Consider the following 21,629-nt stretch of genomic DNA (forward strand, 5'->3'; position numbering starts at 1 on the left):
CTGCATAATAGTAGGGAAAATATACCATTGGTTTGAAGCAGCAGAATCATATGATATTTGCTCATTAAAAACCACATACAACTGTGCTGAGAGGGAAGGATTTATTGGTCCATTAGATTTCCAATGATTGCTTTTATTATGCTCAGCAAATATATTCAAATATTACATACAAAGGATATCTTTTCTTCATTTGCAATGTTAGAGCTAGTTTAACATTCAGTGGAAATGTAAGGAAGAAAAAAAAGATACATCTTCATATTATTAGTGTAATATGTGATTTTTTTTTTCCTATTTCAGCAAAACACTTGTAAAGAAAAGGGTTCTGTGGTCAGTACCCATCTTCCATAAGGCCAACTCTCACATACCCACAGAAGGCACTTGAAATTCCTGTTAGCTGGGATGTCAGGAAGAGAAGGGATCAGCTATCACTTGGATAACAAGATGCTCATTTTTAATAAGTGCAATACTAGTATAAATTCAAACAGCCACAAAGCATTAAGTACAAAAAACTTAGCTAGACATGCTAACTAAAGGGCTGCAAAGCTGGAATACAACAAATTCTTCTTGTCATCATCACCATTAGTCATCGTCTCCACCACAGAGGAGCAGGAGGGCTTTCCTGTAGTCCCCAGATGTATCTTTCTGTTAATATAACACACCAGTCACCATGAGTCACAACCACAGAAATGTTTAGAAAGGCAGAAGCCAAGGAATACTCCAACAGATTATACATTTGTCCCACCCACAGGAAATCCACTTGGATGACTCTCCACCCAGGAATGAGACAAGGAAATTCTCTCTTATGTTAGAGCTATACTTACACGGACAGACTTTCAGAGACACAAAAACCTCTGAAAGCTTTACTAGAGCTGAGCTACCTGCTGCATATTAGAATATGATCATCTGCAAGTGAGAAAGCCCAAACAATGGAGAAGCCCAAAGCAACAATCTTTCAATGTGCAAAGTGCAACAGTGCACTCAGAACAGCCTCAGCATTGATCCCTGCAATTAATGGGAAGTTCTGCTACTAATTACATAGGACAGCTTGAAAAGTAACTCCACCCAGCCTAACTATGAGGGCATCATGTCAGGAATGAGAACAGAAAGTGATTAAAAGTGACACTTTAAAATAAAATACCCACAAAAGAAAATCCTAGGAAAAAAGCATGTTGGCTTCAACTTTGCAGCAGCAGCTGGCTCTAAATTTCTTGCTCTTTCCCTTCCTGCTCCTTCCCATCCCCTCAAAAGGAGATTATGATTCAGACTGGTTCCACAGCAAAATGCTTTCCACTGTGAAATGGTCCAAAAGGTTCCACACCGCAATCCAAAATCTAAACTTCAACCTCATAAGAATTCAGACTCCTATCCCAAATATCATTTCTCTGGAGTCAGTACCCGTTCTGAAGCTCTGAAAATCAGAAGGAACCCAGACCAGAAAAAGGAAATGAAGTAGTAGCTAAAAATAGTGTATGAGTAATTGTAATTTCAGAAAACCACATCTGCTCTCCCAGTGAATACTGGAAAGAAACCTCCAGCTTTTCATAGGAAGTTTCCCCCACTTAAATGATGCTATGTGGTACCTTACAAAATTGAGACCAGTCTCTCTGCTCTCAGAGTGTACTGAGTTATCCATCTAAAAATAACATCTCAAACACCCCCATTTTCTCTCACAAACAAATGGTAATTTTACCTGAATCATTTGATGCAATGACTTCGCAAAATTCTTCCTGAGTTCTTGTCTAATATCCAATAGATCAACTTCACTTCTTGAGACCATGACTCTGATCAGGGTATCATCATCAGTGCCAGCCCCCTAAAAATAAAGGTTTAAATAATATTAAAATATGAGTTTGTTCTGGACAGATGCTGTAACAAAACAACAAATACAAACAACCAGGGTGCAACATGAAAGCACCAAGCGCAACAAGTGATGTCTCAAAACACTCCTGCATTACACTTCTACTCCAAAACGGAGAATATTTGGGACAGTAGCACAAGATATTCACACTGCAATGTGGAGAACAGAGGACCGACCAGACTTCTATCAAGTGCCATGCGGTCAGGCTTCTTATTTCACACTTCATTTCACAGGCTTCAACTGTCAATGTCCATATAAATTTAAAATAATCCAGTGCCAAGACTGCACAGTAACGTAGCTGATCACCACAATCACATGCAAACCACTCTTTGAATGTAGTCCGAGACTACAGAATTGCAGTCAGCTCTGGAACTGGCTACATAAATCCTCACAGCGACTGATACAAAGCTAGACGCAGGCAGAGTCCTGCATTCCACGAATTATCCAGCCGTTTATTACAAAGGCAAAAGTCATAAACCTTGTCCAACCATGCAAACATTCTTATCCATCTTTATTGCTCTAATCGCTTCCAGTTCCTGTGCTAGCAGGCTGTGCCAGACTAACATCCTGACCTCTCCTGCTCAGATAAATCAGACTCCACACAAGTTGAAGCAATATAAATGTTGACATGCTGACCTGCTAATGCACCTCAAGGAAGGACTTGGCAGAGCCCCCACGATCATCTTCAGCCTAACATCCAGGGTCATTCAAGCCTTCAACTTGGTGTAATATTCTTGGATTACATTTAAAAATGCCCTAAAGCTGCTCAAAAGTTATGTCATGAGTCCAGTGGTTTCTGAGTAGGATTCGACATCAGAATCTCGTAAAAGCCAGGCTCTGACCCACCTGATCATGAAAGCAAATTCTGCTCATTATAAAACTTTGTCATGACAAACTGATAAATTAGAAGTACACACTGTGGTACCAAAACAATAATTGAAGAAGATCTTTCTTATCTGAAGTGCTTTGATATTTTTATTTATATTTAAAATAACAATTGTGGATCTCACCAGCAGACATGAATCAGGCCCCTTGCAATAGAAGTGTACAACATCCTAAAACCTACAGGAAAATATTTTCTACTGCTTTCTCTGAAAAATAAATATATAAATAAGAAAAAGGTAATCCTCCTCATATAGCTCAGCATATTGGTATAATATTTTGTGTTTTCCACCTGAGTCTTCTTTTCGTTGATATCTATGAAAGCAGTAAAGCAGCTTTTAAAAAATAAGCTATCATTACATTTCTTTTCACTAATTCTCATGCTCACACCTCATCAACACAATCAGCTGGTGACAAACTTACTTCAGTGTTTTTCAGCAAGAGGAAGGGAGGAATTCTTCAGGGAAGCTGATAACTTGCCTGAACACAATAGACTACCCAACTAGGGTTTAATAATATTAGCCACTGTGAGTTAAAAATACGGTTTCCCCTGCTTCTCTCTTCCCATCCAAGAGAAAGCAAAGCCAACAGAAACACAGCTGTGCTGCTGATGGGATTCCCCTGCAGAATTTTTCAGAGCTGTTTAAGCCTCTTTCCTTTCTCTCTGATGAGTTTCTTTTTGAAATGGAATGGGCAGTCATCAAAACATATGTTAAAGCTAACTACACCTTCAGTTGATAAACACTCATCTCCAAAACAAAAACTGTTCTGTCTGCACAATCTGCAACCTAGTTTTTAGTTATCTTTACTTCCTCAGTATATCCACCACCTAGAGACACCAAAGTCTCCATTTAGCTGAAGGTGTCCAGTGGCTCTAGCCAGCCATTTTCAATGTAACAAGACCAAGTCCAAATCAGCTGATGAGCCTGATGTTTCCTGTAAAAGATTTATAGTCTGACAAACTTACAATGAACTCCAAGTAAAGGTTATGAACTGTTTGTCCCAGATCTACGTTCCCCAAACCTTTTGAAGATGCTTAGTCATACAGTATCCTGTTGGCATTTGCAGTGAAAGAAAAAATTAAGAACAAAAAACAGAGGAATTGTAGTTGGGGGAGATGCAAAGTGACATATGGAAAACAGGTAAATACCTTCATGGAATAATACAGAGTCTCAGCAAAATAGGCAGGCACGCTTCGGATGCATTTCACTGAAAAAAAAGGCAAGGATTAAATTACTGATTGTTACTCAATATAGGACAATCTTTCACTGTCAAGGTGTGTGTAACTGGGTCATTCTCCACAGTGTGAACAATTAAGTACACAGCTGTCAGCTAGTCGGTTCTTCTGCTACAACTCTTTGGATTCTAGGAGTTAGAATATACCATATATTTCTAATAGAAAAGAGACTCCCTTAATCAAATTCTACTCTCAGTTACAAATCTACTATAACATTGTCCTAAATGAGATGCAAGCAATACAAAAGAAGGCAGAGTTTTGTCTCAATTTCTGATAGAGGTGCTTATGACCAAACAGAACGTAGTTTCACCCCCTTGCCCAAGTCCCCTCACCCTCCCATCTATTAAAGGTAAAATTAAGGGCTATTCTCTAGATAAAAGATAGGTTTCAGATGATAGACTTTAGAGAGGAACCACATTTTCATACCACCACAACCACAATTTAAGGAGGCCTGGGAATAAGTGAAGGAGAGTTCTAGATCTATTAAGATTCAATTACCAACTGCCAAAAGCAGCTTCTCCAAATCACCAGAGGTTTCACGGTCAATGGTCTCTTCAATTTGAAAGCCAGAAATAGTCATGTACTTGTCAAACACTGAAAAACAGAAAGTGAGCTTAGTCACATGTACAGCCAGCATTTCTCCCAGTGTCCTCCTCAGTACACGTTAATGCCATCTGTATCTCTCTTTATATTTGAACTACCCAGAGTTCAAATGTTATGATCCACTCATTCTTCTTCCTCTCCTGTTTCAAATATTTCCTACCAAATTGCTACTACACAGCACATTGCTGTAGCTGGGGAGAAACAAACCCAGGCACCAGGACATGCTGGGGGACAAATAGCTGGAAAGCAGCTTTCCACAAAAGGAGCTAAAGGCCCTGGCGGACACCAAGTTAAACATGAGGCAGAAGTTTGTCCTTGTGGCAATGGTGGCTGCATGAGGAGTGTTACCAGGAGGCTGTGGGAGGTGGTCCTTTCCTATCTATTCAGCATTGGTGAAGCCATACCTGGAGCATAGGGCCCAGTTCTAGGCTTGCCAGAACAAACAAGACATGGAACAACCAAAGTGAATCAAATGAATGGCCACTAAGATGATGAAGGGACTGGAGCATCTCTCCTGTGAGAAAAGGCTGAGAGAGCTGGGACCGTGCAGCCTGGAGAAGAGAAGCCCCAAGGGATAAGCCCCAAAGGATAACTTCACCAGTGTGTACAAATATGTGAATGGAAGGCATGAAGAAGACGGACCCAGGCTCTTTTCAGTGCTGCCCAGTGCCAGGACAAGAAGCAATGAGCACAGGAGGTTTTGTCTGAACATCAGGCAACACTTTTCTTGTACAGGTGACACAGTACTGGCACAGGTGGTCAAGGAAGTGTGAAGTACTTGGAGATGTGTGATAGCTGTCTGCACGTGGTCCTGGGTAGCCTGCCATAGATAAGCCTTGCTCAAGCAGGTTTGGACAAGATCACCTCGAGAGGTCACTTCCAACCTCAACCACTATGTGACTCTGGCAACACATCCACTGAAAGGGTACAGGGAAAAAAGAGGAAAAGGAGAAGGAAGGAAGTTCTAGGAAATAATAAGCATTTTCCCCCAGAGTGCAGCTATCATTTAGCCTGAATCTAAGATCTTGTCTAATCTGGGCTACTACATCAAATTAACTTCACACAAATTGGCCTATTGGCAGTGTGTTGCAGTCTGTGTTCACGAATATCCACAAAACCTGAGCATTCTGTGAAATCTTATGTTTCTATCATGCTAAGTAAACGTTGGGTGCACCAAAATAAACTTTAAAGGTTACTTTAATGCAAATAATGATAAAAAAACTACACTGTAAAATAACAAATCAATTTACCTTTGAAAATCCAAATAAATCCAAAGATTCAAAAAGGAAAACAAAAAGACTGGTGAACCAAAACAAAACTTACTGGTCATTATTTGCCCTGTCCTACACAGCTCAGTAAAACAGACTTATAAACAGTTAAAGAGCAGGGGAAAATATTATTGTCTCTTTATTAGCAACTAATAAAGTATGCACCTATAAAAGGGTCGATCTTTTCAGGGCTGGATATCCGTCAGATTATGATGAGTCATAACAGGACTGTCTGCATCAATTCTATTGCCATTATCTCTTTCAAAAGGGAAAAAAAAATTAATAAGCATGTAGAAATAGCCCAGCTGTGTCTCAGATCTATTGCATCGTTCAAGCAGGATATCATCTGCACTTCAATCAGGAGATCACCACTGCTAGGGGAGAACTAAATTACAGAAAACAAACTAAAACGTATTAAGTAGAAGGAAGAGGTGATTAAAGATGTCTTGGCTTGACAAATGTGGTACCAGAAGCAATTTTTCTACCATTTCTACCACCAAGGGGGTAATACTGAGACTTCAAGCAGAGATTTTCAAGCACATATGAACCATACTACCTACCCCTCCTTAAATGGGAAACACTTCGGGTTCCCAAGATGGTGATGAACTTTTCTTCATCTGTTCCCCATTTCAGCTCCCCAGCTCTAAACAAAACCTGTTGTAAATTCAAGAGATCAAATCAGCAGCATTTGTTATGTGTCCATGCACTGTCGAAAACCTGTATTTTTCTTGCGCTAAGGAGCCTTAAACTTACTAACAAGCTATAGCTAGAGAGGAAAAAGAAATGAAATAAAATTGTCAAGTACTGAACTGACCTTAGAAAGACACAACTGATAAATTCAGAAGTTGACTCTGAAAGCACTTCCATGAGTAATACTGCTTAAGGCCCTAAAACTAACTGTGCCAATAGTCCCTTCCATAAGCCTGAAGTTTTCTGAAACTAATAGTTTTCTGATAATGCAAGAAATAAAATCTATTCTCAATACTGCTTTTTCTGCCTTTTTTTTTCTCCTTCTCCTTTTCCAAGTCAGACTAGCAAAGTTTCATTATGTGATGACTCATTATGAATGGGAAGATCAGGCTAACTTGGCCCAGAAGATTTTCCAAAAAGGATCGAAGATGGTTTTAAGCTCTTGGAAACAGGATTTGAGGGCCACTAAATTCTCAGTTATATGAAACCAGATTTTAATGATTTAATTGTTTTAACACATTCACTGCTCTTTAGGCTGTCTTTATCCAACACAGGCAATGGTCAGGCCATTAGCAACATTTAGAGAACACACAGTGAACCTTAATGATTTCTCTCTCACATTTAAATTCTAGCTGTATACTCTTTTTTGCAAGGTAACCTGTAGAAATGTCCAAAAAACACATATTTCACTCACCTGAGCATCCTGCTCAACAAGACCTTCATCAACTCTGCCATCAGGATCTCTATTTGCCTACAAAGGATTTTTTAAAGTTTTTAAACTGAAGGATAAACTGATGCAACTTTTGTTGCATTAAAACAACTTATCTGCTATATTGAACCCATACGAGTTACTATATGAAGTCAAGCTCTAATGCATCGTTTCCAAAATCACCTTATTTTTCCATTCCTCTTGCACATGTCTTTATGAAATAAATGTTCTCTTCTCCTATTGCCTTCAAATTCCCACATAGCAGGCATTCTGCTACACTCATGAGCATTACAGAAGTTTTTTAATTCATCAATGTGGAAATGACTCACAACAAGACTGACCCTGCAAGGCAGAGGAAGTGACTCAGTTTCACAACCAATCCTGCCTCTCGCCAGGTCTATCTACAAGCTCGGCTTAGTAAGCAGAAAGTGACAAGTGACAAGTAGACAGGAAAACAGAAGTGAAAATCACGCACACACACCTGAACACAGAGACACTGACCTGCAGCAGGACTACCAGCATTCTCTGAAAAAAGCCTGATGTTTCTCCTGTAATCTTGTCCTCCAAGTTAGCCTCATATTCTGCAAAACAGTAATACCCATTCACCATCTTACAGACTTCCTCACTATTGTGAGGAGGAAGCATGCAAAAGCAAAAAGTTAATTTGACACACAGCTTGTAGAATCATTCCTCACAAATGGCTTTAATAAGTAGGACATACTCTGCTTTCACTTATAACCTACCATCATTACAAAAGAGGTGAAAAGATAGCATCTCACACCAATTACCAGGAGCAGATTACTCAATATTTTTATATACAAGGTGATATGCACAGGTTCAATTCTTCAAGGAACTAAAGAGCATACAGATCTGGAGTTATGCTGAAACATGGCAGTCTCACAGTCGTACAATGGTGAGCCCAGAAAAGTACAGTACTAAAAAATTTTGCCCTTGCAGATTCATTTTGCCTCAAACTTTCTTAAGATGTGATAATTTCCTATGTGGCAGGAATCCGCATAGAGGTATAATGCATTGGATTGAACGCTGCCTTAAAAAAAACAACTCCACAATCACTGGGTAAAAGCATACACTCCTGTGGACAACCAAAAAGCTGTACTTGCTTTAGCACCTATGCATTTGAAAAGAGCATTGAGCAAAAGAAAAAAAAATATCATCACTTGTGCTTTTTTCCATGTGATACCAGTTTTCTAGTTTCCAATTATTAAAAATCTGCTTCCAGTGAAAGGGATTAAGGTAACGGGTGAGGGAAAGGCATTTGAATGAACTCTTACTATAAAGCACAAAACACCACAACCTGCAGTCACAGACACAAAATAATAACTATTTTAGTTTACAATCCAAACTCTTATGTTTTTTTTAATACAAAGTTTTGCAACACAGCAGAATGAAATCTCACTCACTGGGCACATCTATCAGTTCACAGATAGACTTTATTTGAAAGATAAGCTAAAATCATTTAAGAGAACTGAACGGAGAACCTAGAATTTTACTTTATACAGAACTTTACCTTGCAGATAAACCTGTTTAATGTTCTGTACTTCTGCAGGTGTTCTGGAGGCGAGAATTTCAGTCAACACTTTCTCGTTGGTTCCTGCTCCCTGCAGGGATGCAAGTATAAAGCAGTTGATGGAATAACAAAAGGAAAACAAGAATTTCCTTAGAAAATCAAAAGCAAGCATCAGCTTATACACTTGGACCAAATAAAGAAAAAATGTTTTCTTCTGTATATATTGTGGGAGTTTTGGAAATATTTTCCTTCCAGTTCTGGCTTGATTGTTTTAAAATGCCATCCAACACAGACCACAGGCTCACTGTGGCAGGATTCTGATGAGCCTTTCCACGTTCAAGCACCCTCAGACATGCCCCAGTCACTATTACAGCCAATGACATCAAGAGAGTAACAGTTTCCATTCTAGCTCTAGTGCGGGTACTGTCTTTCATCGAGTAGTACACAGAAGAATATAGAGTTCTCCAGCAATGATCTTTACCCTTCTATGAATTGTTCTATGTCAAATCCAGCCTCTCTTCAATTGCAAACGCACAGATTTCACAACAGTTGCTAACTCAGGCAGTTTAAGCTGCCGCACTCCAACTACAGGAGGCACAACAAGCATTCTTCACTTTCAAAAGGATAAAAGTTGCAAAAGCCAAGCCAATATCTCGTTTCCACAAGCCTGAGTCTACTTTGCCTGTAAGAATAAGACATTGCTCTTTACACTTTCAAGAGGGTAATTGCACAAAAGCAACACTGAAATACAATACTGTGTACTTTTTCCTTCAGCATGTGAAGGAAACTGCATACAAATACATCCTAAATACAAATCTGTCGGGTTACATATAATCATTTTCAAAATACAGATTGTTTCAAGAATTTGCCTACCAAACAAGTGAGGCGGGCACAGCAATTTTAGTCCCAACTTAAGTAGCAGCAGTGAAAATTGATAGGACATTCTTCAGTACAGAATTAGTGCACTTAGGTGAGTTGTTGTCTTGCACTGAAGCCTCGGCTATTGCATCTTCTTTACTGTTGTTATCCACCTGAGCAGAATTGTAGCTAGTATTGACATCTTTTCCTTTGCAGACACAGCCTTTGAAATCCTGTGATCTCATGTTTGATATCATTCTTTGTAAATGAGAAGAACAAAACCCCTCTTGTTTCGCTTATTTGTTCCATCATTTCCCTGTCGGTCTTTGACTCCAAAGTCAACAAGAATAGCTTGGGAATACATTTGGTCAACAAGGCCTTTATCAGTTTCTTTGTCAGGTGCCATCTCCCCTTCCCCCACTGTATATGAAGACATGACAGAAAATTTCCAGGATTAAAGTTTCTGTTTTCCAAGATACTATTTGCTAGGTCATGGGTTCATGAGCTGTAGTTTGCACAGTTGATTAAAACCTACATATTAACCAGCTGGTCATTAACGATCTTGGGACTTTATGTGTAAGCATCACCAAACCAAGCACTACCTGACACTAGTCAAGTTCAATGTCCTCTACTTTATTCAAGGCGATTAACCCAGGGACAATCAATTCCTGAATTTCCACAGGCTGATGACATCAGACAAGTGTGACAGAGGGGAGGAAAAAAAAAAAAGGGGGATCACACAGAAGAAAACACACTCAAATATCTACACATAGAGACTGTAAATTGTCCGTTTACCTGGCCTTCTCAGAACGGCATTACATTCCTTCAGCTAAAGAGGAATGCTTTACAGGTAACACTGTCAAGGCTCTCAGCTCTTCCCTCTGTATTACCAGAGGCAGCTTTTAGAACATATCAATTACACTCATAATACTTGCTCATAATTTTGGTGAAGAGCAGTTCACACAAGTATACTAGCTCATCAATTTTGGAGTTGCACTGTAATCAGTCAGGGGCAGAACACTATCTTAAATAACAGTCAAGGAGAGACAAACAGCATCACGCCTTCATGAAATGCCTGTAACTAATTTGCAGCCTATGCACACAGCTGTATAGCTATAAAATCTAGCTTGCTCACAGCAGAAAAAACTACTGTCCACTGGACCTCAGCACTGCACTTTACCAGAAAAAAGAATTTAAAAGCAACAAGCACATCATTGCATTTACGTCAGAAGGAAGAAGTCATGCTATGCAGATTTTAATCTGCTTCTACAGGGACACTGTTCTCTTAAGATTACCCAGTTTCTCATGAAAATTATTTCACATAAAACCTGACACAAATTAGATTTCTAAACTACCTCTAATGGGTTATTAGGATGAATAAGAAACCAGGCAAAACCATGGTATTAGCAATAACAGCAGCTGCTAGCATAACATTCCTAACTTTTAAAAAATGGCTACTTTTATTAATATTTCCCTTACTCACCAGAAGCTGATTCCTAAAAAAACAGTTGAGGAGCAACAAACACTTCATACAATGTATTCATTCCCTTCCCTCGTTCCTCTTACCTTGATGGCATGCTTCAGTGCATGAGCATCAAAAATATATGTTGGTCTCATCAAAGACACCATCAGTGTTTCAAATTTGCCGGTGAGTTCTGATTTCAGGTCATCTACAAGATCCTAATGCAGAACAAACAGTGCTGTAATGAACAAGAACTAACCACTTTAACTGGATGCATGTGTGTCTGCAAGCTAGAAGACTTGAGACACACCAAAAAGGGGACAGGGCTCCTTTTGTTTTAATTGGTACCTGAACTGAAACAAATGTAGCCAAATAAGACAGAAGAAAAGGATACATAGGCATTTAGAAAATCTGAAACATATTGTAACTTTTTTTTCTCCAATATAGAAATTAAAACCTAGTTGTTCACCTGTTATTAGACACAAAGGTTAGCCAGTCAGAATACTAAAGGATCTAAGATAGAAGCTGTTTTTGCTTTGAACTCGCTCATGGCTTTATCTACCAACATCCTTGGGTTTGTTCTCTCTTGCTATATTAGGCTGCTTTATTTCTGTCCCATTTTCTAGCTCTAGTAAATTTGTTTCCTGCTATGACCTCACATTGCAGACCTTGCATCAAAATAAGAGGTCAGTACTTGAAGCATACTAAAAAGAAACTATAGAAGCTTTTGCACAAAAACCCATCTAAGACATGTTAGACCAAAATACAGGGGAAAAAATGAGTCACTTTCTTGCACTAAATGAAAAGCATTATCCTAACCCAGCCAGTAAATAAGGATGTGGCAAGGTGGGACAGAGGGAGAGACGGAGGCAAAATTAGATTTTCTTCAAAGGATCTTTTACAGGGAGCATGATGAATGTGCCTCACATCCTAGGCCACATTCAGCTCCTTTCTAGAGGTATTTTTCTTCTTCTCACCCTGCCAAACAAGGTTTTAAAGGCAGACGCAATTTCTTGACGCTGAGCATTGTTTCTGCTGGTAAGGATCTTCAGAATAGTTTCTTCATCAGTCCCTGAAGTTATAAAGAACAAAGAGTTACAAACACACTCTAAAAACCAAACAGCAGTGGCACATATTCAAAAGCCAATGAAAGACGTTTTGAAAATAACAGCCTACCGACAAACAGCAGAAGCATTTAAGTAACAAATGTCACCATACCCCAAGCTGAACCGCTAGGTTTGGCATTCTGCTGTTGCAAAATTATGACTGGAGGACCCAAGTATTGTTTGTTCTCCATCAGTGCTGTTCCAGACACTACTCCCTGTACTCCAAGCCCCATGTGTAACATTTAGTCACAGTCTATATTTTGGGCTCACCAAGGGATTTACTTTAGAATAAACAATCTGCCAACACCCTGCAAAACCCAGTTCAGGAACCCCAAATAGCCCAGAGCTCAGAAGTGCAGAGCTATTATACAGTTTACACAGTTATCATGCCAGCCCTCACAGCACAACATCTGACCTGCCCTACTGAATTTGCCAATAGGCTGAGGTGTATTATGTTTCCCTTCTTCCCTTCCTTCCCCCTCTTCCCCTAGGCAGCTTCAAAGTAGCAAATTGGGAAGTTTTGGAGCAGAAAGCTAGCATGAGTTTACAGACCACTTGTCAGTCTACATTCATTCCGAGCGCTTGTATTCTCTGTTCACAGTAACAGTCACTGTGCTTACGCACTTCCAGACCAAGGGGGCTGTCGCATGTTTTCCAAGCACAGAGCTTTTATTGTACCACCATAACTCTCCACAGTTGTTGCCTGTAAATTCAGTCTAGCTTACTGTGCAGTAAAACTCTGTGTTCAAAGAAGCCTGGGGTGTATCATATTTTAATGGGCAATGTGCAAACCAACTTCTTTTTCCCTTATGCTAAGCTAAAATTAAATATCCTTGACAGCAGCTCAGTAAAAACTACGACATGCTCAGACTCGTGCAGGCCAGGGGTTGTCATTCCATGGCATGTAGATGCACACCCTACCATCATCTGCTAACATTGTTTTTAAAAGGAGTTGAGAAAGGATGTTTTGAAAGGAGCGAGAGTCTTTTTCATAAAACAACTTATGCTTACCCATTCCCTTCATGGCCTTACGAAGCGCTTCTGCATCAGCTCTGGCGTCAAAAGGAGAGAAGGCTGTCACGGTGCCTCTAGTGTACTGGAGGAGGAAAAAAGGGGTGGTAGGAAAAGGGAAAAAAAGCAATGAAATAGCAGAGAGCATCTTTCAGTTCTGCATACATGAGATCCGAATAAATTTGAATCCCCGATCAGAAAGATGATGGTTTACAAATATGTAAAGGGCAGATGTCAGGAGGATGGAGCCAGGCTCCTTTCAGTCATGTCCAATGACAGGACAAGGGGCATTGGGTACAGGCTGGAACATAAGAGGTTCCAAAGAAACATAAGGAAAAACTCTTCACTGTGAGGGTAACAGAGCACTGGAATGGGTTGCCCAGATGGGTTGTTGAGTCTACTTCTCTGGAGACACTCAAAACTCACCTGAATGAGTTCCTGTGACCTACTCTAGGTGGTCCTGCTCTGGCAGGGGGGTTGGACTAGATGATATTTTGAGGTGCCTTCCAATCCTTAAGATTATGTGTAAATATCAGTCTGTGGGTATTTAAGCACAGCTCACTCAAAAGGTACTACTGGGGTTTCAGTCAGCAGCACATCAGCTAAGTTTAGGTGTATTTACATAACGGTAGTTTACAGGATTGGTATTTACAACGCTGAAGCCTGAAGGCAGGAAAATGACTAAGAAATTATCATTTGTTCAAGTTACTTGGGAAATTAATTGCACAAACTATGTATGCTAGAAAAGCTGCAGAAAGATCCAAGACACAGAAATATGAACATCTCAAGCAAAACCCACTGGACCTCTCAACCAGTACCAGACTGAATTTTCCAATCATGTTGTAAATGAGATCTACTGAACTCTACAACAGCTTTCAATTTATCAACACATTTCTTTTGACATAAGCAACTTCTTACTCAAGTGATTTAGCTACCTTTCTCATAGCAATTTGCAGCTAAAAAGAAATAACAGCTCAAACATAAGGAGAAAAGATCAGTCTGTCCAAAGACAAAAATAATTCTACTAGTTTTCCATGGAATGTTGCTCTTCAGAGACCTTCTCTTTGGGCCAAACACAAAAGGATATAAATAAAGGCAATACTTTTCCATATGACAGTTCAAAAACTTATACTTGCATAGTACAGTAATTAATTTACACACTAGAAAAGTTGGGCAATGGCCAAAAGGGAAAACATCTGGGTTTTGGGAACAGGGAAGTTTTCCTAACAGCTGAAGAAGGAGAACTTCTTGTAAGCACTGCTGTACAAAAGCAGTAATCAGTATAGGCAGGGCATTTTTCTGCTCTCAAGAAAAAGTATGAAAGAAGTGCCAAGACACCTACTGAAACTGTCCCCATATAATTTCACAGCCAGCACAGCTTTTTGGCCACGGTGATATGGCATTTTCCCTGAGTTAGAATTCTCAGCCACACAGTGCCTCGGCTTCAAGTCAATGTACTCATCTAAGACAGGTCAGCCAAAGGAGCACAGAGGGAAAAGAGCAGGCGAGCACTAACCAGAAACTACCCTCAGGCACTGCTGCATCTCAAGCCACCTGGTTGTTATTGCCTTTGGAGACTTCCTACCCCTCCCACTGCACAAGCAGTAATGAGTTAGGTTTATCTCTGCTGTATTTCAGCAGAACACGAAGTATCCTGGTGTTTAATAGCAACAGCAAACTTCTTCCAGTACACTTCAGAGGCACAGCAATTCCACAGAAGCATGCTGTTTTTCCCATTACTCTTAAGATTTTAGGTAGTGCTTCAAATTTAGGCACAGCAATATGTACTTGCTGTCATTTTCCTAGCTAATTCCAAAGGCTATTATGAAAAATCCCAAGGATTTGGGACTCAATTTTATTATTTTAATTTGATAAAACAGATAAAGTCTGAAAAGCCTCTGTATTCCTTCTCCTGCCTCATTACCATGCCAGTCAGCACGGGGTTATTCAAAAGCATATTTCCTGCTGTTTTGTTTCATATCACCTTAACATAACTCATATTATAGTACTACCACAATTCTCCTTTGCAAATGACCAATGGTCAACAAGTCTCAGAGGAAATCGCTATCAATCTTTCAGTTAAAAGGTTTCCTCTGCTTATCTTGTTAGAGGCAAGTAGAATTCCCCTTCACAATTCCTACATCTTGTGACAATGTCTCAATATTCCTCTGTAGATGTTTTAGACAACATATATGTGGACATTAAATGGTAGATGTAATCTGTCTCTGCATCATCCTTCTTGTTTTGGTTCACTAAGAAGGATCCTTCCACAGCTCTTTTCCAGTGCGGAAAACATCATCTACTAAGCTTGATGAACAGTTCCTGAAATTCTCCTGGTGCAGCTGTAGTCTAAAACACTTTTCTTGATGTCTGAGCACCATTTGCAAACATTCCCCTCTGAAGCATGGTATTTACTGAATTTTGGACACCTATCTGTCACAATCGCTCTCAATCGGTACTTAAGCTGCACCTAGCCTTCAAACCAGAAATAGTGCTGCAGCTCTGCCATTCAGTATAACAAAAAATCCACGTCACCTAGGTACCACAAAGACAGCAGCTGATAGCAGAAACTCCAGCTACATTTACTGCCCTTGATACTTACAACATGCTGGCACAAACCATGAGCACAACCACAGCAGGGGCTGATAGTTAAAGGCAAGCTTGGATGCAGCTTTGCAGGCCCAAGGCCAACCTACAGACCAACTGCCTTCAACAGCCACACATGGGCAGATGTAACACTTGACAACAGTTGGCCCATCACAGGGAAATCCATCCCTAACTTTCACCACAGAAACTTACCCACTTACCCACCTTAGAGCACTGGAGCATGGCCTGGCAAGAAGTCCTCAGGCTCATCATGTTTAACAACCACAAATCCATCCAAAGCACCTCACCATCCAGAAGCACCCTTATTAGTTGTTCCAGTCCTAATTTCTCAGTGGAAAAATACCAATGGACAATGGCAGAAAGTTCTGCAGTGGCAGCAAACCCAGTCCATGGAAGGAAAAGCTGCCTCCTCCTTCCCAAACATGGCACCTTATGGCCAGAGAACGAGTACTCATTTTAAACCACCATCTCTGCCTGAACCACTGAAGTTTTAACAGTCATGGAGAGTTGAAACAGTAGCTATGAACCAGACATTTCTAAAACAAAAATAATAAATCCATACAAAAGAGTTGCTGACAAATGCCAGCCACTCATTTATCAGACCACTCAGCTACAGTTTCAAATTGAGTTTAAACTTTATTGAAATAAACTGGTTCTTGCAAACAGATCACAGCATCACAACTGCTATGCCATCTATCGGACCCAATATGAAAAATGATGAGCTGAAAGACAATTGAACTTTTCAAACGTTGTGACTTTTCATAGATGTAAATAAATTACTGTGTTTTCACTACCTCTAGGAACCTTCCTTGCCATTTATGCAAGCAGATACACAATAACACTGTAGCCCCAACAGATAGTTTTTACTTCAGTTACTAAGTTTCCCACTCAGTAGAGCCCAAAGGAGAACACAAACAGCCTTTGATATAGATCCTTCTGTAATCTGGAGCGACCCCATACTAAACTGCAACATTCTACATTGGCCAGTAAAATATAAAAAGCAGCACAACACACAGGACCTCAACAGAAAGAGTATCACAAGACTGTAACACCCCAAAGCTACCCACATTCTTCTTTCTCTACATTCCCCAATGCACTGACTGTTGTTAAGCAATCCTGTACTGGAAGCGCAATTTGTGATTATGAACTAGAAATAAAACAGCAGCTTCCATTTTCTCCAGACATCTACCAATGATGCCTCTAGATAAACAAAATTAGCATGGAGAGGAAAGGCAGAGGAAAAAAAAGTAGTAAAAAGAGACAACTTCAATGCAAGAGATGGTCTTGACTTAGAATGTATGCCTCTCCAAATGAGGAAACGCACCTTCTCTGTTACTTTTATTTACTCTGTTCTAGCAAAAGTTTGCAGAAGCAGAAGACACAATCATAAACACAATTCTAAACAGCACCTCAAAGCTACATCAACTTCTCCCAAGAGACAACTTGGCTTCAAAACTTGATGTCACATGGCCACATATCCTGGCAACAGTATTATCTGTAAGATCAACAATAGCCACTTAATGAAGTTCCTTTTAATTTTTTCCACCAAGCACACAAAAAAATTCCCAACTCGAAAGGTCCCATATTTAGCTGCTGTTGAACACAAAGCATTCATTATCAGCAAACAAAAGGCCACATATCAAACTGATTCAGACTTCTTAACTGCCCTAGCTTTCTACCCAAGTTCTTACTAATCAAATTTCCCATAGAGTAAGAGTTAACCCTTTTTTTTTTTTTTTTACAATGCTGCTATTTAACAACAAAAGCAGCACCTCATCAATTTGCTGGTGGAAAGTCCAGTGTTTATTGCCGAGAAGGTGGGTTTGTTTTTCAAAAATGGCCATCTGTTTACAAGTTGACCCAGAGAAACTGTGGAGTGGTAAGAATAGAAATGGAGAAGATGTTCCAGCACACAGGTTAATGAAAAGAGAAGGTGTGCTATTTTCAGAAGACAGAAGAGAGTCCAGAAAGTCATATGCTAGAATTAAAGACTGCCTTAAGATTTCCTACACAAGAATAGCCATCTTCCTGGCAAACTGAAAGCCTTTGCAGTCATTGACGACCATGCAGAGATCCCAGTTCGAACTCTGCTTTAAAATTAACATCATGTAAGAAATAGATAAATTATTTCATGACATCCTTACCAAAATTTCAAAGGCAGCAGGATAAAAATTACATTGTGAGTGGATGAAGATAGGTACAGGGCTGGTGCAAATGCACAACTACAGAGACACCTCCACAAAACACCTAAGTTTAGCAATGCCTCAGATTTTCCATTTAGATGGAAGTAGTAAGCTCTGCTCAGCAGACTATAGGCACATCTGCCCCACTAAATTTAAACTCTTGACAAAAACAGAATTACACAACATCTGTGTTGAACTCTGAGTCACTATACCATGGAGATAGCAGAGGGAGGAGAAAAAAAAAACAGAAGAGAAGGGGTGAGAGAGAGAGGGAGAAGAGCAAGTAACAGCAGCATAGGAACCAATTCAAGAACATTTGCAAAAATACTCAAAGAACTTGAGTTGCCCTCAACAAGAAATCTCAACAAAGCCAAAGAGCCACTAAGGACACAATTCTGCAAGTGTTTGTGCTTTGGAAATGTGAGACACAATCCTCTGAAGTGCTACTAGAGCTGGCAATACCCTTCATGTCCTCCAAGTCACACGTGCACATTGGCAGAACAGGAACTGGAGACTCGGTGCGCAGCAGCCACATCTTCACCAGCAGCACACAATTCTATCTTTTTGTAAAATACCCCCAACTTCCCGTTCAGGGATAAATTTGGCAGTATCAGACCAAAATGGATCAGTCCACAGCATGCATGCAGAAAATACTCTTGCTACTTTCTTTACAGACTTCTGAATTAGCCAACATAGGGTAGTGTTTCCAAGGCAGCTTGTTCACCGAGCAAGAAAAGATTGTACCATGTGCATCTCTACAGAAGAGAATATCACATACAGATGCGTATGAGAAAAGGCAGGTTGTCAGCACAGCAATGTTCCTCCAAAGAAAGCAGATAAACAAGGGCATGGAGCAACCAACCTGAACAGCACATTACAGTATGCTGTAGTTTTCCTACAAAATGAATGAACCTTTTTGTCCTGGATGTGGAACACACAGGAATCCTCAGGTCTTTGGGGAAAAAAAAATCTTCCCATAACCAGGCAAGAAAAAATACTTCAGTGACCAAGACTCCAAAGATAACTTACGTTCTTCAAAGGTTTTATTCTTCAGTGAGACACCTAGACTAAACTAGACTTCAGCACACCACGTTGTAGAGCCTTTGTGAACTCTGAACTTTTAGTTGGACATATAAATAACGTCTATCAATTGACATTTCATGACTAATAGGCATTTTCATTTCTTATCATACTTTATGATGCAACAAAATTTAGAACAGACAGCTGCCATGAGGAGCAGGGCTTGCTCTTCAACTTTTACTTTCTTAACATTAATTACATGGTACAAAACTTTAACACGCCTGGTCTTTCACAGCTGCATAACTGCACAGGCAAAGAATACTATTGACATGGAAAGCAGCCCTCTGAACATGGAAATTTGAGGACAAGGCTTACCTAGTACATGACCTCATAGTTCCAACGGCTTCAATCTACTACCATCTACCACAGTTATTAACCCAGCCCCAAGCACTACTCAGGCAGTAGAAAATCCTACCACTCAAAGACAAGCGTGTTTGGTACTAACATGTGAATTAACTACTTCTTTAAAAAGATCAAGAATTAATGTAAAATAGACAAGTGAATTGCGAATTTCCGTGCTTTTACTAAAAGAAATCTACCTTCAAGCATTTAGCAATACTATATATAGCACAATAAAAGGCTGTTCAAGTAGATGTCTGGCCAGATGCCCTGCACTGGCATGGGCAAAGGTCCCTTTTCTAAGATGCATCCTACAAACTAAGACTGATGTTTAAAAAAAACCAAACAAAACAAAACAATAAACCCTCCTTGTCCATTAAAAAACAAAAGAACAACAAAAAAAAAAAAAAAACAAAAAACTTCAGGGATTTCGTGTAATGTTACTAAAAAACATTTTTAAATTAACCATCCTTTTACAACTAAATCCAGACAAAATGTGAGTACATATTAATAGCAGTGTTAAATATCATTATCATTTCAGTCATTAAGTTAAAATAATGACAATTCCACAACATTATTGTGCAAATACTCTGAGCTTTGTGAAGGCACTCCTAGAGCTTGATGGCTTTCACTTCCTACAGTGGTACAAAATCCATTAAAAGGCCATTAAAACTCTGATTTTACTTCCCAGAGCATATGCTTTTAATCTAACTACAGAAACCAACGCTGGAGTCCGCCCTGTTTTCCAAAGCCTTCATCCAGGCGCGAACCACAGTGACACAAGGGCTGCAAAGTAAAAAAACCAAACCAAAACAACCAAAAAAAACCCCAACCAAAGCACAAAACGAAGTAGTGCAGGATAGCCGCAATGCTTCCAGAAAAAAAATCAACCTAAAAGTCCAAGTGGGATAGGGAAAGCTGGGGACGGGAGTAGCAAACCTCCACGGGGCTCAGCCGCGGTGGTATTGTTTTCTCCTTCCTTCTCTAGTGGAAGGAGCCTCCACCCAGCCACAGTATAAACACACGGTACTGAAAACTTGGCCAAATTTGTGGAAACTGTCAGGAAAAAAAAGAAAAAAAAAAGTTGTGCCTGACGTGTGCCTCACATGATTAGCTGCTCTCCCCGACCTCGGCTCCTTCCCCTCCGAGTCTCCCCAAGCTCGGCGACGGTGTCAGTTAAAGCAAACCGAAAATAAACCACAGAGAAGTAAAAAGTGAGAAGACAGGGGTACGTCCCGGGCCCGGCCCGGCGCGCCCGCCGAGGGGCCGCGGCCGCCGATAGCCCGTCAGGGCGGTGCCGCCACCCGCCTCACCTTCGCCATCTCCGGGATCTGCCGGGCCGGGGCTGGGGCCGGGTACGAGTCTGCAAAGAAAGATGCGACAGTGAGCACCCGCTCGGCCCGCCGCCCTCTCCTCTCCTCGCCTCCCCTCCCGGCGCCCCTTACCGTGAGCCGGTCCTTCGCGTTGCCGCCGCCCTAAGCTGCCGGGAGCACTGAGTAGGGCGGGAGAGAGGGAGGGAGAGGAAGAAGGAGGGGGCCCCGCCGCTGCTTGCCTCAGCCGGGGGCCGGGCCAGGCCCCACCCTGGGCGGGTGGCCGGCGGGCCGCGGCCGCCTCCCCGGGGCCGCCGGCGGTTTCACCCCGCAAGGCCCGGCGGCTGCGAGGCGCACGGAGCGTCGCCGGCGTTGGCGGCCCGGCTGGGGCAGGCGGCCGGCGGGCAGAGCAGAGCTGCTCCTCGCTGGCTGCTGAAGGGGCACTCCGCAGGTCTGGGTGCCCCTGGGCCCCTCAAAGCAAAGGTGGGTAGCGCCGAAGGACCAAATGATCACACGATCGTTTAAGTTGGGAAAGACCTTTAAGACCATTAACCCAGCACGGCCTTATCCACCACTAAGCCACGTCGTCAAGTGCCACATCTACATGTCCCTCCAGGGATGATGACTTCACCATTCAATGCTGTGCAGCCTGTGCCAGTGCTTGATAACCCTTTCTGTAAAGAAACTTTTCCTGATATCCAATCTAAACCTCTCCTGGCATTTTGCTATCCAGACATTTTTTCCCACCCAGCCAACAGTACACTCATCCAAGCCATGAGCAGCCCAGTTTCTCCAAGACAATGTTGTAGGGCCAAGCGAAAGCCTTCCCTCCACCTGCATCATTTCCCTGGGGCTCTGCCCCTTTCAATGATTGCTTCTCCTCCATTGTTTTCAAATT

General features: G+C 41.0%; 1 protein-coding gene across 1 annotated transcript; it reads right to left on the minus strand.

The window, feature by feature from the left end:
* Positions 1 to 87: 87 nt before the first annotated feature.
* On the minus strand, positions 88 to 21,196 carry ANXA5 (annexin A5). Its single transcript, XM_061992302.1, has 13 exons — positions 20,867 to 21,196; positions 20,735 to 20,784; positions 13,213 to 13,297; positions 12,073 to 12,167; positions 11,200 to 11,313; positions 8,776 to 8,866; positions 7,749 to 7,828; positions 7,233 to 7,289; positions 6,409 to 6,502; positions 4,476 to 4,571; positions 3,891 to 3,949; positions 1,691 to 1,813; positions 88 to 642 (listed from the first exon to the last, which is right to left on the minus strand). Exons 2-13 carry the CDS (start codon positions 20,741 to 20,743, stop codon positions 580 to 582), a joined length of 966 nt encoding a protein of 321 aa, XP_061848286.1. The 5' UTR covers positions 20,744 to 20,784; positions 20,867 to 21,196; the 3' UTR covers positions 88 to 579.
* Positions 21,197 to 21,629: the final 433 nt, after the last annotated feature.

Source organism: Colius striatus, chromosome 3, assembly GCF_028858725.1.
Source record: "Colius striatus isolate bColStr4 chromosome 3, bColStr4.1.hap1, whole genome shotgun sequence".
Lineage (NCBI taxonomy): Eukaryota > Metazoa > Chordata > Aves > Coliiformes > Coliidae > Colius > Colius striatus.